At 43.5% G+C, this 15,529-nt stretch overlaps 1 protein-coding gene across 4 annotated transcripts in view; it reads left to right on the top strand.

Annotated features, from left to right (window-relative positions):
* The window catches only part of LOC122835340 (zinc finger protein 469), a 243,791-nt gene extending 229,787 nt beyond the window's left edge, over positions 1-14,004 (top strand). For all 4 annotated transcript variants that reach the window (XM_044124333.1, XM_044124332.1, XM_044124335.1 and 1 more), the window contains one exon: positions 1,402-14,004. In XM_044124333.1, the coding sequence (XP_043980268.1) occupies positions 1,591-12,948 (11,358 nt within the window). In that variant the 5' untranslated portion in view covers positions 1,402-1,590 and the 3' untranslated portion in view covers positions 12,949-14,004. The remainder of the gene's footprint in view (positions 1-1,401) is intronic.
* Positions 14,005-15,529: the final 1,525 nt, after the last annotated feature.

Genomic DNA, 15,529 nt, shown 5'->3' with positions numbered 1-15,529 from the left:
GTGTGTTTGACAGTCTTTAGAATAGTCATTGCCAGAGTGAGAGGCTCCATGCATCAAATGCCTATCTTTTTATACAGTCGGACTAGGATTTCATCATAGAATTAGTGCTCCCTCTCACAGATGAAGACTCTTTTAAAGTAAAGCTCTATGAGTGTTCAGTGACTCTTCAGTAGAGAGGATAGTAGCTGACACAGAGACAAACTGTAGCTTCTCTGACCGCAGGCCTCCCCCGGCATTGCTGACAGCCAGGGGACACAGACAAGAACTTTGGATGGAAGTTCCATTACCAGACCTAGAAATCCCATTTTGGTGCTAAGTCCAAACTTCGTCTGGTCGGACCTCAAAAAAATCATAAGGCCTGGGAAGTTGTGTCTAGGATGCCTGAGGAGTGGCAACAAATGTCAGCATGCCCACATTTCTCACTTTCTAAGGGCTGGCTGACTAATCCATGATATTCCTCCATGATCTAAACCTGAAGCCTTCTGTAGCAACAGAACACTGTGGCATTGTGTCCCTTCTTCTAAGGAAGCTGTGATTCATTTACTGGCAAAACCTTTTGGATCTGCACACCATATTTTCTTATATTCACTACTCTAGTGCATTTCATATTTTTAGGACTGAACTGGTTCTTTTGTGACTGTTTGCATTAAGGATCCAGACTCTGATGTAGCATCCAGTCTCTGCTTTTTGAAAGAACAGTAATGTGACTCTGTGTTTTTTCTTTTTTTTATATAAATGTGTTCTTTTCCTCAGAAGTGGGTAATTTAATAATAGGTTCTATAGGAGCAGTATGAGTGGAAATAGGAGTATGGTGATTATTTAAAATCCCCCCCTAATTACACTCAATCCTGTGCATCAACCACATTGCAGTGTAATGATCCAATAGTGCTCTCTGCTGGCAAAAATAGAAAACACAATGAAAAATCTTTCACCAGAAACAGTATTTTTTTATTATTATTATTATTATTATTATTATTATTATTATTAGTAGTAGTAGTAGTAGTAGTAGTAGTAGTAGTAGTAGTAGTAGTAGTAGTAGTATTGTCGTTGTTATTATTATGCCTCACTATAAGATTATTCCCTAGTTTTGTTCAGGGCTACAGTTTTGACACAGTCGCCCTCATCAAAATCTGAATAAAGAAGCTTTTTTATATACCTGTGTTGAACCCTACTCTTCAAATGTATTTGTTTTGCCAAGACATTCACAACTTTGTCTTCAGTTTGAATGTCTAGACAAAAAAGATATGTTTAAATGTTTATATTTAAATATATTATTCAAATTTCTTCTATAAGCTCATGTTTAGCAGTTTAAAAATATATTGCCAGGTTTTAAAACGGCTCACAAAAAAGACATTATGAAGTGAAAGATACCAATCTTTTCTTCTTTTCTTTTATCTCCAGGTCTGCTTTGCTTCAGTGCCAGATCCATAGTGCACCATGAGGGTGAAGAGATGAGCTTGCAGCAAGCGGCCCTGTCCCTGCAGTTCCTGCCTCTGGACATTTGCTGAATCCCATTACCCAGAAGATGATGTCCCTGTCTCCCAGATAGCAATTCTGAGGACCAGGCCTTCACAGCACTGACTGTGCATCATGGCAGGAGAGACTCAGCAAATGCATACAGTCAAAGAGCTGGATGCTGAGTCCAAACAGCAGGATGAGGGGACGGCGCTGGAAAAGCAGAGCGATAAAACCACAAAGGCATCTTCAGAGCACTTTTCAAGCACAGGCACTGAGGTCGGGCTCAGCACCGGAGGGGCCAAGGCTAAAAAACTAGAGAAAGAAAGGAGCTGTCCTCAGCAGCGTGAAGCTGTTATAAGGCCACAGCAGACAGGGAAGATTGACTTCAGTTCACTGCAGAACAGATCGAAATTTGTCACTGACAGAACTTGGTCGACCGGGAAAGGAAGTCCCCAGTCACCAAGTGGAAAGGGTCGTAGCCGAGAGAAGGGGAAGCGGTCAGGAAAGACAGAGCGTGGCAACCCGCAGCAGCTGTACAGACTAAGCATTGCAAATCCACGCACCATTGGCATAGCCTACCCACAACAGAAGGTTCTGCCACCCAAGAAGCTGGAACCTAGCCGTGGCCCAGTCTCAGGCAGCTACAGATTCAACATTCCCACCATGCCAGAGAGAGAGGCCGAACTGCAGCAGCAGGAGCTCAGCTACAGCCGATACTTCCAGGAGAATCCTTCTAATATTACCTCCCCAAGCTATACCTCACAGGCACTGGTTTCCTCAAGTGGAACATCATCACACTCACACCCACCTCTGCCACAGCCACAGAAGAAGGCATCAATGGAGACTAACGGCACGCAGGTTGGTAGTCAGCTGATGATGACTGAGTGTCCACTTAGTGGCTCAAATGTATGGCAGTCGCCTGAACGGACCTATAATGGTGCTAATTATGGGGTTTCATCACAAAAATCCACTGCGCTCTCAGAAACCAGTAAGGCGAGTGCATTTGTGCCTGCTCAATTTCAGTATGGATATCACTTACTGGAGCAATCAACCTCTGAATCTTTTGCCTGTGAACAGAACCCCCAGCCACATATCACCCACAACTCTTTTTCCTTCTCACCTGGAAATGGGCAAGGCACTTCTCAGAACAGCTCTCAGTTCGGCATCGACCATCAGCCAGATAGAAGCTCTTATCCAAACCCGCAACAGCCCCAATTTATTCAGGGGGTGGCATCATCCATCCAGTGTTCCAGAACTCAGAGTGAAGACTCACCCAGCAGTGACAGCTCAGGTTCCAGCTCACAGCAGTCAGAACAGGGGAAGACTGCTCTACCTGAGAGCTCAGACATGAGTTCTCAGGCAGATTGTCAGGATGCAGCCGTCACATCGGGGAGTAAGAGAAACTGTCACCCCAAAGATGCAGCTGCCAGCCAGAGAACACTCATGCAGACTGGTGTGCATGCAAGAAATATTTCACAGAGTCCAGATTCCACGATGCACTTTCCTAACAGAACATTCAACAATCCTGCACCCAGCAGCATTCACACGGGTTCATCACCTTTTGACAAATCCATCAACAGTAAGGTCGTGAGCAGGCTGCCGCACTCTTGGGAGGGACCTAATAAGACATATTCAACAGCAGATCAAAACACCATTCAGTACTCTGTCATGAACGAGAAGTTCCAATTCCAGAACCAGACAACTATAGACCACAGGCTAAATTCATCTAAAAGCAACAGAATGCCCTGGCAGCAGATACGGCCAAACTCTGCCATGCCGAACCTCAACAGGATAGAATCATCGAGGCAAATAAGCAATCAAAAAATTGCCTACATGGTCTCACCATCTGACTGGCAGGATGAGAGTAAAGTGCACAAGCATAACTCATTCCAGAGCAGCAGAAGTGGTGATGTTCTTTCAAACCAAAGACACGAAAGTGTAAAACACAACAGTACCACTGTCTCAGCTTTTAAACTAGAAATGAACCACACACAGTTATGTGAGGCCAAGAATAAGTCAGGGTACTTTGGACTCAATCAGACCCTTCCAACAGGTCCATCGAGAAACTACAGCTACCCACCACTGCAGGTCTCACCAATGGGGCTATTAAAGGTGTCACCATATGAGTCTCCTTTGCCTTCTCCAGTCCATAACCCTGCATCAAGCAGCACCTGCTCCTCTCTCTCTCCGGCATCCACCAGCCCCGTTAATATTGGCTCAGAAGACAGTCAGATGACAAAGTCAGCCCCACAACATCTGTTCTATCAACCTCCACAAGGCAAAACTCCGTTGCAATCAGATCACATGAGCACGCATTCCCACCAGTTTCATTCTGACGCTCCACGAAGCCTTTCCTATGTTCCAGACAGAGCCAAAGATGAAACAATGAATTTCTTGCAAAACACCACACATACAAAAACAGCAATGGACAGCAGTAAAGGCTACGTAGATAGTTTTGCCGTGGAGCACCACCAGCCTCCTCCTCCGTATTCTGCACACCAGCTCTTAGCCAGCTCACTCGCCACTGCAAATCTGGATCAGCTGGATGTTCTCCTGACATGCAAACAATGCGATCAGAATTTCAGCAACCTGGCTTCATTTTTAGGCCACAAGCAGTACTGCGCTCAGAACACACTTGCACAAAATGAGCTCAAAGATTTATCAAAGATGGAGGACAACAGGAAGTTCCATGCAGAACCAGTTAAAGCAGCATTAGCTGTGTCGAGTACTTCTCTCTCAAGGTGTCCATCTGACCTTCACCTGTCATTGCTGGGCCTCAACAAAAATGGAGAACTGATTTCTGACAGTGAAACAAAAGGAGATACCAAAGATGACCCATTAAAGCTGGGTTTGTTCTCTGGTCCTGGTAACCTTCATGTCTCGCTGCCAGAGCTGGAAATGGAGGATGCTAAGTTAGACAGCCTAATAACAGAAGCTCTCAATGGACTTGGATATCAGTCAGACAATGCAGAGATAGACAGCAGTTTTATTGATGCATTTGTTGATGATGACCTCACCACAGTCAAAACATCCTCAAACAAAATGTGTTTGAAAACCAAAGAATCTGCAGTTCCCGAGAACAAAAATAAACAAGCAGCCGATGAAAGATTCTTCACACAGGAAAAGTGTTACAACTCTCATGTTGAGAGCAAAGGGAAAATGGCTACAAGCTTGCAGGAAGATGAAAAAATTAACATTAAAAAAGATGTATCTCATAAAAATTCAGAACTCGACGTCACGGATAAGGCATCAGAACAAGAGAGCAAAGTGAAAGAGACGAGAAAGCTGTGTAAAAGCGAGGACAAAAACATGAGCTCACAAAGGTTTCTCCTATCCGGCAACTTTTCTGAGCATTGTGGCTTAAAAAGCTTTCAGGACAGCTCTGCACTTCGGGGGTCAGCAGCGTTGCAGGCCTCCACGTCTCCAACCTCGAGAGCTTCAGCTAAAGAAAGCAAAAGGAAAAACACTGGAGGGGGCACCTGGAGCAAAGAACTCATCCACAAAATAGTGCAGCAAAAAAATAAACTCCACAAGCTTCACGTTAAAGGCACCAAAAATCTCCAGTTTTCCCTAGTGATGGAGCGGCTCACTCCATCAGTGCAGAATCCTGCGTTTGGAGAATATGATTACGTATCTGAGTCAGATGATGAGTGCGAGCCTGTGAAGATAGCGAGCCAAGGCCGGCTGAAACAAAGCAGCCGCTGCAAATACACATACACCAAGCAGTGTAAATGGCGAGCGAGAAGTGAGAGAGAGCAGGCGGCATGGAGGCATGAGTCCAAAGAGTGCTTTGAGATGAAGAAAAGTGAGGAGCTGTCTCTAACACCGGAAAAACACCAAAGACTCAGGAGGCGAGGCAGCCGGTCGTCCACGAGCAGCGACCTCAGCACATCTCTAAGCCCCAAGAGCACTGACCGCACTGACTCAGACAGCGAGAGAAAGAAAGACTCTCCAGAGCAGAAACACCATGACAGATCCAACCCACAGAAGCTTTTTAAAGAGTCCAGTACACTTGCACTGACATTCACTAAATCTGTCAAGAAATATAACATCGACAAGACAAAAGGTTCTGATAAAAAAGGAATTGCAGAGGACCCGGAGAAATATTCAAATCAAGAATTTCCTGATCTGCTCCCGTCTACACAAAAAGTAAGAGAGACAGACAAGAACTCTGAAAAGAGAGGAAGCTCTCAGGCCAAATCAAGAGACAAAGTTGTGGCTCAGAAAAGTGAAAACAGCTCAGTTGTCGACACCCTGCAGAGAATAGACAATTCAAGCAGCAAAGATGGACCAACACAGTGCCAAAGCACAGATAAAAAAACTCCGGAGGTTAAGTCACCCCCTCTTGTTATCACAGGAGAAGCTGATTTTAATGTCGACAGAAACACAAAGGACAAAACAGGCGAGGGGCCAAAAACTGCACAGCCCCGGCTATCAGGCGCTGCCACATTGGAGAAACAGAGTGAAAGTGTCTGCATGGTGAAAGAGGCAATTATTTTGGTCAATGACCTAGACGCACACAGACCCCCATCTCTTTGCACATCTTTGATGGATGAGGTGTGCCTGACCCCGACTGGAAGCCAGAGCCCACTGATACAGAAAGATGCACTCCACCTCATGCCCTACCCCATGGATCAAGAGCAAGGCCTCATCAAATCCCCACTTTCATTCGACACCTCCTCCATGTTCGGGGACCTCACAGCGTTTGACAGTGGCCTTTACTCGGAGATCCCCATTCAGAAAGACAGTTTCCATTCAGTGGAGAGCACAGCTGACAAAAAGGAGGCATTTGTCTCATCTTTTTCTCCTTTCATGGAACAAAGAGACTGGAATCTCATGGTTAACCCTGTGCTACGAGATGAGATATCCCCGTACAAAGGAATTTCCGAGAAATCAAACGAGAAAAAGTCAGATTACAGTCACATCCCATTGTCTCTCCCAGAGAAATTAATTGACTACAGTGCAAATCTCAGCAGCTGTGCATCAGAGGACGAGCTGGAGATCAAGAGAATAGTAAATGAGCTTGAAAATCAGCTTCAGACGACTAAGCTGGAAAGCCCACCGCTCCTGATCCATGAGGGTCAAAAACAGTTGCAAATGAGCAAATTTTCACCGCTACGAATTGCTGACGACTCTGAGCTTCAACACAATCAGTTGAACATCAAATGCTCAGATCAAACAAACCATCACTCAGAGTCTTTCACAAACCCAGAACTCCCATGGCCCAGTACTTTTCAGTTTGACCTGGTGGGTGAAAATCACAGCCCCCACCCTGAGATTCACAGTGAGGCGGCAGCACTTAAGCATGAGCACCTCCATCATGATGTAAATTTGGGGACGAACAGAGTGGAAAACCACACTCCCGCAGAAACAAAAGAAGATATTTCAGAGCAAAGAAGATATGCTGAAAACCTCATGAAAAGCTTGGAGGTAATTTCAGACTCTATCTTCCAAAAAGAACCTATTATATCAAAACATACGGAGCCAAATGTCAACTCTCCCACCAGTCAACAACATGAAGAAGTTGAATGTCAGGCTCCTGACGCAGCTGAGAGAGAAGATTGCTGCGAAAAGGAGGTAGTTACCACAAAGGAGTGTATTTCACTGCTTTCAAAAATCAGCGAGCAGAAGGATGAAACTAAAATCATTCACAATGAGTCGCAGTCATCTGTCCCCGAGGACTCTGACCCTGCACTTAGAGGTAAGCGGTCCGTTTCCTGGCATGAACCTGAAGCCAGAAAAAATGAGGATCGTGACGCAGTAAACAAGGTTGACCCAGATGTCATGTCTACTCACTGTTCAGCCAACAGTGAGGCAGATGATTTAAATCCGCTGATTAAAAACAACAGTGTTTTCAGAAAAGCTTTCAATGATCCAGAGGCAGCAGAGGAAATCACGCATCAACCTGAGGGTCATCCTTCATCACCAGCCCCAGCTGACCTTACACAGCAGATTGGTGAGAAAATGGCAGGCGAGATTAAATCAGCACTGGAGCAACAATACACTAATGACAACAAGAATCCTGAAGACTTCAGTTCACCACAAGCTGCAGAGTTGAAAGTGAGTGAAATAATTGAAACTTCAAAGCAAGACAATTTGATAGCAATCTCTGCTTCTGAAAACTCCAGCCCTTCAAATGCATACAGTAAATCGAATATGTCACTGGAGATTGTTAGCAAAGATAAGCTCTGCAGTCCTGAGCTGGTTAAAACCAATCCAGAAAGGTGCTGCTCACCCCTCCATGACACCCAGTCTGCAGAGGGACAAAGCAATCTGTTGATCCTGTCACAGCCTGACGGCATCATTAACGGCGATTCCGGCAAAGTGACTCCGTTTAATGAGCCGTTAAAAACTGACGCGGGCCTCGTCTTCGCCGAGCAAGAGGAGATTCTGAATGTTCAGGACATCAAAGAGTATCTTCCTGTTGATTTCATGGCAAGCCAGCAGAACTCGCCTTGCAGAGAGGCATCAGAAGAAAGCCGAGTCTTTTTGGAATCCGCCTCGCCGGCCAGTACTCTTTTATTAACGTCTCACCAAACACCCACACAGATGTTTGACTCGAAAGGAGATTTAAATGTAAAGAATAAATGCAGCAATGAATTTATTGGCAGACACTCTCAAAATGCAAAATCTCCCATAGTCACGAACAATGAAGGGGCAGCAAAAGGTGATTCAATAAATAAAGCCGCTGACATGAACTGCTCTCTGATAAGCACACCACAGCTGGACCTCAGAACGATTCCGACATCTGAAACAGTCAGGCCCTCTCCTGTTGCTTTTAGACCTCCAGAGGTGAAAGACGAAGTTGAAAAAGGTGATCTGATGTATGATTTAAAGCTCAGCCCCCTGAACTACAACGACCTCTCAGATGAGCCTCCACAGCTGAATCAGTACGACTACATACCAATATCACCTGCCAGTAAACCGGAGGAAGATTTTGACACCAAGCAGAGACCAGCAGAAAGCTGTGAGTCATGTGACCTGAGTGTAAATCCCACAATGATTTTCAAACAAACTGAGACAGAAGCAACGGTGCCACTTGGCTCAGATCACGAGGCTAAACTGCAGCCATCTGATGAGCCCCTAGTCCTACAGCAGAGTATGAAATTGAATTGTTTTTCATTGGGTCTCACACCTGTTATCCAAAAGACTGAGTCCTCATGTGATAACACAAAGACAAGACTGCCAATATTTCATGATCCACTTCAGCCTGTTGAGAATTTGCAAATCCAAGCTGATCTTCTGACAAAAGCTGCATCAGTCAGTCCAGATTCTCACAAGGCTCCTTTTGAAGAAGCTACTCTTCCCAAAAAAGCCGAACCACTCATCATCTGTGAAAATGAGAAAATTCTCCTCCCACCAGAGAAACAACTAACAGCAGAGAGAGCCCTGTGTTCAACAGGTCCGCAAACACACAAAGAGACAACACACAAGAAGTCACAGAGCAGCGATACACAGGGAAAAGTACTTTGTGAGATTTGCTTCATGTGTTTCCGAACTGTGCCTGGTCTGAAGAGACACAAGGCCATGAAGCATGTAGCCAGAGCTGAGAAATGCACACAGGGAACAACACTAAGCCATCAGGGGACTATTTCACCGGCACTTATTTATGAAGTGCCAGTGAAAAAGCAAAAAGATGATTCACAGAGGTGTTTCCCAACAACCAAAATAGATGGGCTGCCTGAGCTAAGCGGCTCTCTCATCTCTAAAACGGCGGAGATTGAATCAGTCCTAGAGGAAATAGCAACTGAGATGAGCAGCGTGGCAGTGGATGAGATAAGCCATCAAAACCCTCCACTGCAGGCAAAGGCAAAGAAGAACAACAAAGGAAGAAAGAACAAGAGCAGTGAGCTGAATCCTGACCCTTTCTCTGACGAGCTCCTGAAAATATTAAAAACAGATATACTTCAAGCCATAACTCCCGAATTTAAAAGCAGTGCTCTACAGGAGCAAAGCAAATGCCCTGAGGTGAAAATCAGTGAAAGCGCAGTTCCAGAAGCTCTTGGTGAAGAGTTTTTTCACCACATCGCTGCAGACACTTATAACAACACCAGCCAAACTCCACCTAAAGAGCCAAATGAGATGAATGAAGCTGTGGCACACAATCAGCTTGAAGAAACGAAGGTGACAGAAATGGCATATATAGAGACATATACAGAAAGTAATGTGGAAAGTGCATCTGTAGAGAAGGAGATCATTGGAGATTGTAATAACGCTAAATCCAAAGGAGTCAAGGACAGCCTTGGCTTGGAGATTCTTAGAAATGTTTCAATAGACATGAAATGCCCTGCCAACAATCTAAATCCCACCTCCTGTCTGAATTCCTCCCCTCCCAGTCCGCCCGGCATCAGCTCAGACTTAAGGGCCATACTCGACGACGACACCACATTCTCACAGCTATTTCCTAGAGATGAGGAAACTAAGAGGAAAAAGTGTCCCCGAGTGTACAGCAAAAGAAACAAAAGACAGAAATTATCAATCTCTTCAGATGCGGCTGCAGATTACCTTCCTTCTGAAACTTTCATACAAAATAAAGACCAACATGTGGAACCCCACAGTATGCAGATCTTCACTGACCATCAAAGTAAGCGCTGTGAATATGAAACCATTTCCATTGATGATGCCATCATGCTAAACATGTGTCACAACAGCACTATAAAGGCAGATGATAATCCAGTGCCAGATGTTAATCAAAACAATCAGCAGGATGTCTGTGAGGTTGGAAATAATCATTTGAATCTAATTGAAAGAACTGTCAATACATCCACAGCTGAATGGAGCTCATCCAGTGATTTCACCGGCTTTGAATCCTGCCCAGTAGTGACCTCTGAGCCTAGCAATTGCAAACATGAAGATCCTCTGCCAGCAACTCCCTGCACGATAGAGCCGCATGTTGCAGAGGGTGCTCAGTCCTTCCAAACCATCGGCGCACAAAACATCAAAACAACATTTCAGCTACCTGAGATACAGTACCTGGACTCGGAAAAAGATGTCCAAGTGGCTCCTCTTTCTGAGACTGCAGGTGCAGATGGAAAAGAGGATGAAAAATCCAGGAAAGCGACAGAGCGGCGGGGCAGGAAGCGACAAGATGGAGGGATTAAAGTCAAAGACAAACAGTACAAATGCAAAGTGTGTTTTACCTGGTTCCTCACCCTCGGAGAGCTAAACTTCCATAAGCTGTCCCACAACCCATCCCCTCCTCCCACCTGTTACATGTGCGTGCAGCGCAAGTTCAGCTCCCGAGAGCAGCTGAGAGACCACCTGAGGGAAAAACATGCTAAAAATAAGACAGGAATCTGGACCTGCGGAATGTGTTTGAAGGAGATTTCAGATGTTTGGATGTACAATGAGCACTTAAGAGAACACGCCACTCAGTTTGCCAGGAGAGGACAGTCTCAAGGCTCCATGCTTGGTATTTCTGGATGCTTCATGCAGGAAACGGCTGTGAAGAACTTCATATCCTCGATCATGCAGCAGCGACCCAGCAAAGCCAACAGAGAGTCAAGCAAAGCTACTAAAGAACAGGAAAAAGCAGCTGTAGGAGAAGGAAAAACCTTGGAGGGGACTGAGACTCGAACACACAAAACTAAAAGCAGTGGAGGAGGTGGAAAACAAAGCACTTTAACCCCAATTGAAGTCCTCCACAAAACAGAGACGCCGAAAAGTGTGGAGATGCATCCAAACTGCAAAGATCCTTCAAGAGACTGCCACCACTGTGGAAAACAGTTCCCCAAACCCTTCAAACTCCAGAGGCATTTGGTGGTGCACAACCTGGAAAGGATCTTCCTGTGCCACAAGTGCCCCGTTTCTTATCAGGAAGCCCAGGAGCTCAAAGAGCATCTGAGGAGAGCTCATGAGGAGGTGGACGATCTAGATTCGAAGCACACAACCCTTTACACTTGTGAGCTCTGTGCAGACGTCATGCATGTGATTAAAAAGTCTTTCATCTGTAGCACTTGCAACTACACATTCTCTAAAAAAGAGCAGTTTGACCGTCACATGGAGAAGCACCTGTCGGGGGGGAATAAAGTTTTCAAATTCAGGGCCGTCCTCAGACCTGTCAAAGCATCTGCTTCCAAAGAAAATGAATGCGATTCACCAGCCAGTAAGAAGAAGAGGCTTTTCTCTGACAGTCTGCAGGACAACAGCTCAGACAGCGGCATCGCTAGTTTGAGCTCACTACACTTAAATCAGAATGCTGACACGCAGTGTTCAAAGCCCTGCGTGTCCACAGCTGATGACTCCACTCAGACCGTCCCGAATGAATACCACAACGATTCAAGCAATGCAAATGTGAAAACGGAGGATATTACTGCAGACTGCTCGCAGTTGCTTGTAGACTTGGAGAACTGCATTCATCTGAGCTCATCCAGGTCTGCAACACCCAAGAAAGAGGAACTTGATGTGAGTCTGTTCCCTAACCTCGATAAGGAGGATGACAGGAAATCGATTACAGAATCGTGTGATGTAAAAGAAGAGGACGAATCAGTCTGTATAAGAGCAGAAGGAACTTCATGGACAGCATCTAAAGAAAGTAGCATGGCAGGGGAAAAGGAGGTAGTTAAAGATAAAACAGATTTGCCTCCAGCAGTTTTTGAGAACTCTTCTGTCTGCTCAACAGAAAATCAAATTTTTCTGCAGACACCTGAGTCTGCAGAATTAGCCGTTGATGAGTTAAACCAGCAGGGGGATGATGAGCAGAGGCATTGCACATTGTCTTGTAATGACACTAAACAGCAGGCATTATCTCATGGTGCTGAGCAAGAAAGTAGCAGTCAGATAAAAAATAATGCCACCCCAGCGACAACACCAGAAAACACTAAAACCAGCACTGGAGCTGGATGTGCAAAGACGACAGAAGCAACAGCGGCCCCTCAGTCCAAAGTTTCCCTTCTAGCGTCGGCTACAACCAACGACAAGGACTTGGTGAAACCACAGAAGAGGAGGAAGGACATGAAATCAACAAACAACATGCAGAGGGTGTCCTCGCCTTTCACACAAGAGAACATTGGTGTTGATTCTAAACCCAAAAAGAAATTTCGTCAGAGCAAGTCTGCAAATCCCTCGCTGCAGAGGAAGCTGGACGGAGCCAACGAGTATCCCGTGCTCTCCTCTGTACGGGATGATGCTGTTAGCAACAAAATAATTTCCAAGTGCAAGAATGTAAACTTGAGCTTACAGGCAAAAAGAGGTTTGCTTGAAAGCTGCACGCCAAAGAAGCCTGACACCATTACACCTCAAAACGTGGAGTATAAAGCCAAAAGGGGACCTCTTGGGAGATCTGTGCATTCTCCTGTGTCTAAAGTGCCTTCAGTTCCAATGAACAATTCTTTAAACAAGCCAAAGCCAAAGATGGGGGTCAGGGCAGTGGAGACTAACTCTTACCGGACAGCAGAGTCACAGAACCACATTTTGAGTCAGTTGTTTGGTCAAAAACTCACCAGCTTTAAGATTCCTTTGAGGAAGGACACATCCGAATCTATAAACTGAGGGGGTGGGATGGGGATCTGTGAATAAGAGTCTGTAAATTTTTGCAGTTATAATTGTTTAAGACAAGTCATTATGGTGAATGAAATTGCACAGCTGTTTTCTGTGAAATACTACCGTTAATTACTTCCGTAGTCACTTTATGTCTTCTTATGTACATGTTTTTTTATTACACAAATGTGAGGACAAATGACAGGTAGAAACTAAATATTTAATTGGGGACTTTAACATCACTTGCATAAAGGAGACTTAAAAAAAAAAGAAAAGAAATAAAAAGCATACTTGAAAACAAAGTAAAAATGTTTTTTTAAGTAACGCATCTCCATTTTTACAGCAGTTGCATTATTCTTTTAGTCTTTTTTGCTAAAGGACCAAATTGTGTCGTAACTTACTTGGACATTTGTGCACCTTGAGTACATGCTTCCAACCTTTTCATTTTGTATTGTTTTTACACTTTACTGTACTAAGTTGACATTCATTATTATAAGGCTTTTGTATAAACACCTTGGTGCTACATGTTGTTTAAATGTAATGTGAACGCCCATGTCCTCAGACGGGAGATCTGTAGTAATTACGACATATACAGCCAACTGTTTTTCTACTATATTGAACATACTGTATAAACCAAGTCATTCATATGTAGGCAGATGAGACTCAAAACTTACAACAGCTTCTGGTGTGTACGTAAACTCAGGTGCTGATGAGGACATCGCAGTCCCTGGACCTGTATTTGGAGTTCTTTCCATGCACTGATAATACCACACACAAATGACAAACTCATTTATCTGTGTCTGTAACTCCAAATGTTTAATTATTAATAGTATTTACTTGGACAACAAAGGTGCTTTATCTTGTTTATACTGTATGTACCTTCATTGTATAGTATTGTAGGTAGAATATTGTTTGATGTAATGCTTCATGACAAAGTTTTATTTTAATAATGTGCAAAATGAATGACATTGAAAAGAAAGGGAAACTGCACGTCTCTTGCAGGTTGTAAAGTGGTTCACTAAGTGCCTGTTTTACAGTTTGTTATTAAAGATCTGTATTGGTCTCTTATCGCTCTTCTCCTCCTTTGTTCTTGAAATGTTTTGCAAATGTTTCCTGCTTCCCCGCGGACGGCATCTGTCACCAAATGCATCAAACAGCCGAAGCGATGGAAGCTGCTTGTGCCTGGAGGCAAAAAACAGGTGCACACAAAACAAAGTCTGACTTGATTTTTTTTTTTCATTCTCCCTCTCTCAGATGAGCACATCAATGAGTTAACTCATCATTTGAAAAATGAGCAAAAAAAATGTACCTTTTTTACTACAGGTAAGCATTTAATAGAGGACAGATACATTTCTCCAGTCGTGCATCTGTCTCCATGAGTGGCCAGCGGCTCTCTCTTGTGTCGCGCTGCTCTCTCACCACATGTAAAACAGCTTCTATTCCTACATGAATATTTTTCATCCTCACATAGGAATAAAAAGCCATATTACACCATGGCTTGCATGTAGAACTCAAAGACTACAAACGTGGAGGAGAGTCTCACATCTTCCTATTCCTGAATTATCACGAGACCTGAGGAAAATAGAAGAAAGAACAATATAAAAAAGGGTGTAATTTTATGCTTACAAAAATATGGAACGCATTTATTTAAAAAACAAAAAATACTGATGAACAAATTGCTGTATGTGTTTTATGTAACAAATGACTGTCAGAAATGGATTGCTACATTTTAAAACTATGAAAGAAAGTTTTGCTTTTATTTAATTTAGTATTTCTTTCTAAAAATATATATATATTCATTTACTTGTTTAGTAAACAAACAAGTTTTTCTCCTGATTTAAAAAAAATATTTTTAAGATTCATATTAAATTGTTGAAGTTCTAAAATAAGGACCTCAAATTGAACTATCTGGTTTGGATAACAAATTTTGAAAGATGCCCTGATAAGACATTAAGATCTGTATTACATGACATGTGCAGTGCAAGAACCATTGTCACACTCACCAAACTACATTAATAAAAAAAAAGTGATTGCTATTGTTTCCAATTGGTGATCTCATTTGCATTATTACCACTCTGCTGTTTTCTGCTAATATAGCCATCCATCTGAGTCTTGATACAAAGCCAGTGTGAGGAAACTCTTTAATTAATTTTAGTGGGAATAGCAGTTTGGCAGAAAGGCCATGTGAGAGCAGGTAATAAAACAAGTCTGTACCGTGGTTCATCCCTGCTCCTCTACACAGCTATACATGGTATCAAAGTCTCTACAGGATGGTTAAATTGAAATTCTCAACAGAAGGTTGGCAGGTATGTTACATTTTGACCTTTTGCTACGGTCCAGTAAAAGTCAGGAACAGCATACTAAAGGTATAAATTCACTCCCGCTCTCCTGAGGCAGCTGTCAGGATGGGATTTTTGCAGAGATAACGACTCACACAAAAATCACGATTTCAACAACTCCTTTAAATTAAATATTGAAATGTTGTATTTATTCTTTTTTATGTGTATTTGATCAGAATATTTCTAATATTTGATTTTTGTATAGTACAACTGATTTTAGCAAATTGCTGGTCATACCAGTTATTTCTATCGGA

This window comes from Gambusia affinis, linkage group LG08, assembly GCF_019740435.1.
Source record: "Gambusia affinis linkage group LG08, SWU_Gaff_1.0, whole genome shotgun sequence".
NCBI classification, from domain to species: domain Eukaryota; kingdom Metazoa; phylum Chordata; class Actinopteri; order Cyprinodontiformes; family Poeciliidae; genus Gambusia; species Gambusia affinis.
Note: the sequence above shows the minus strand (reverse complement) of the source record. Positions and strands in the feature narration are given on the sequence as shown.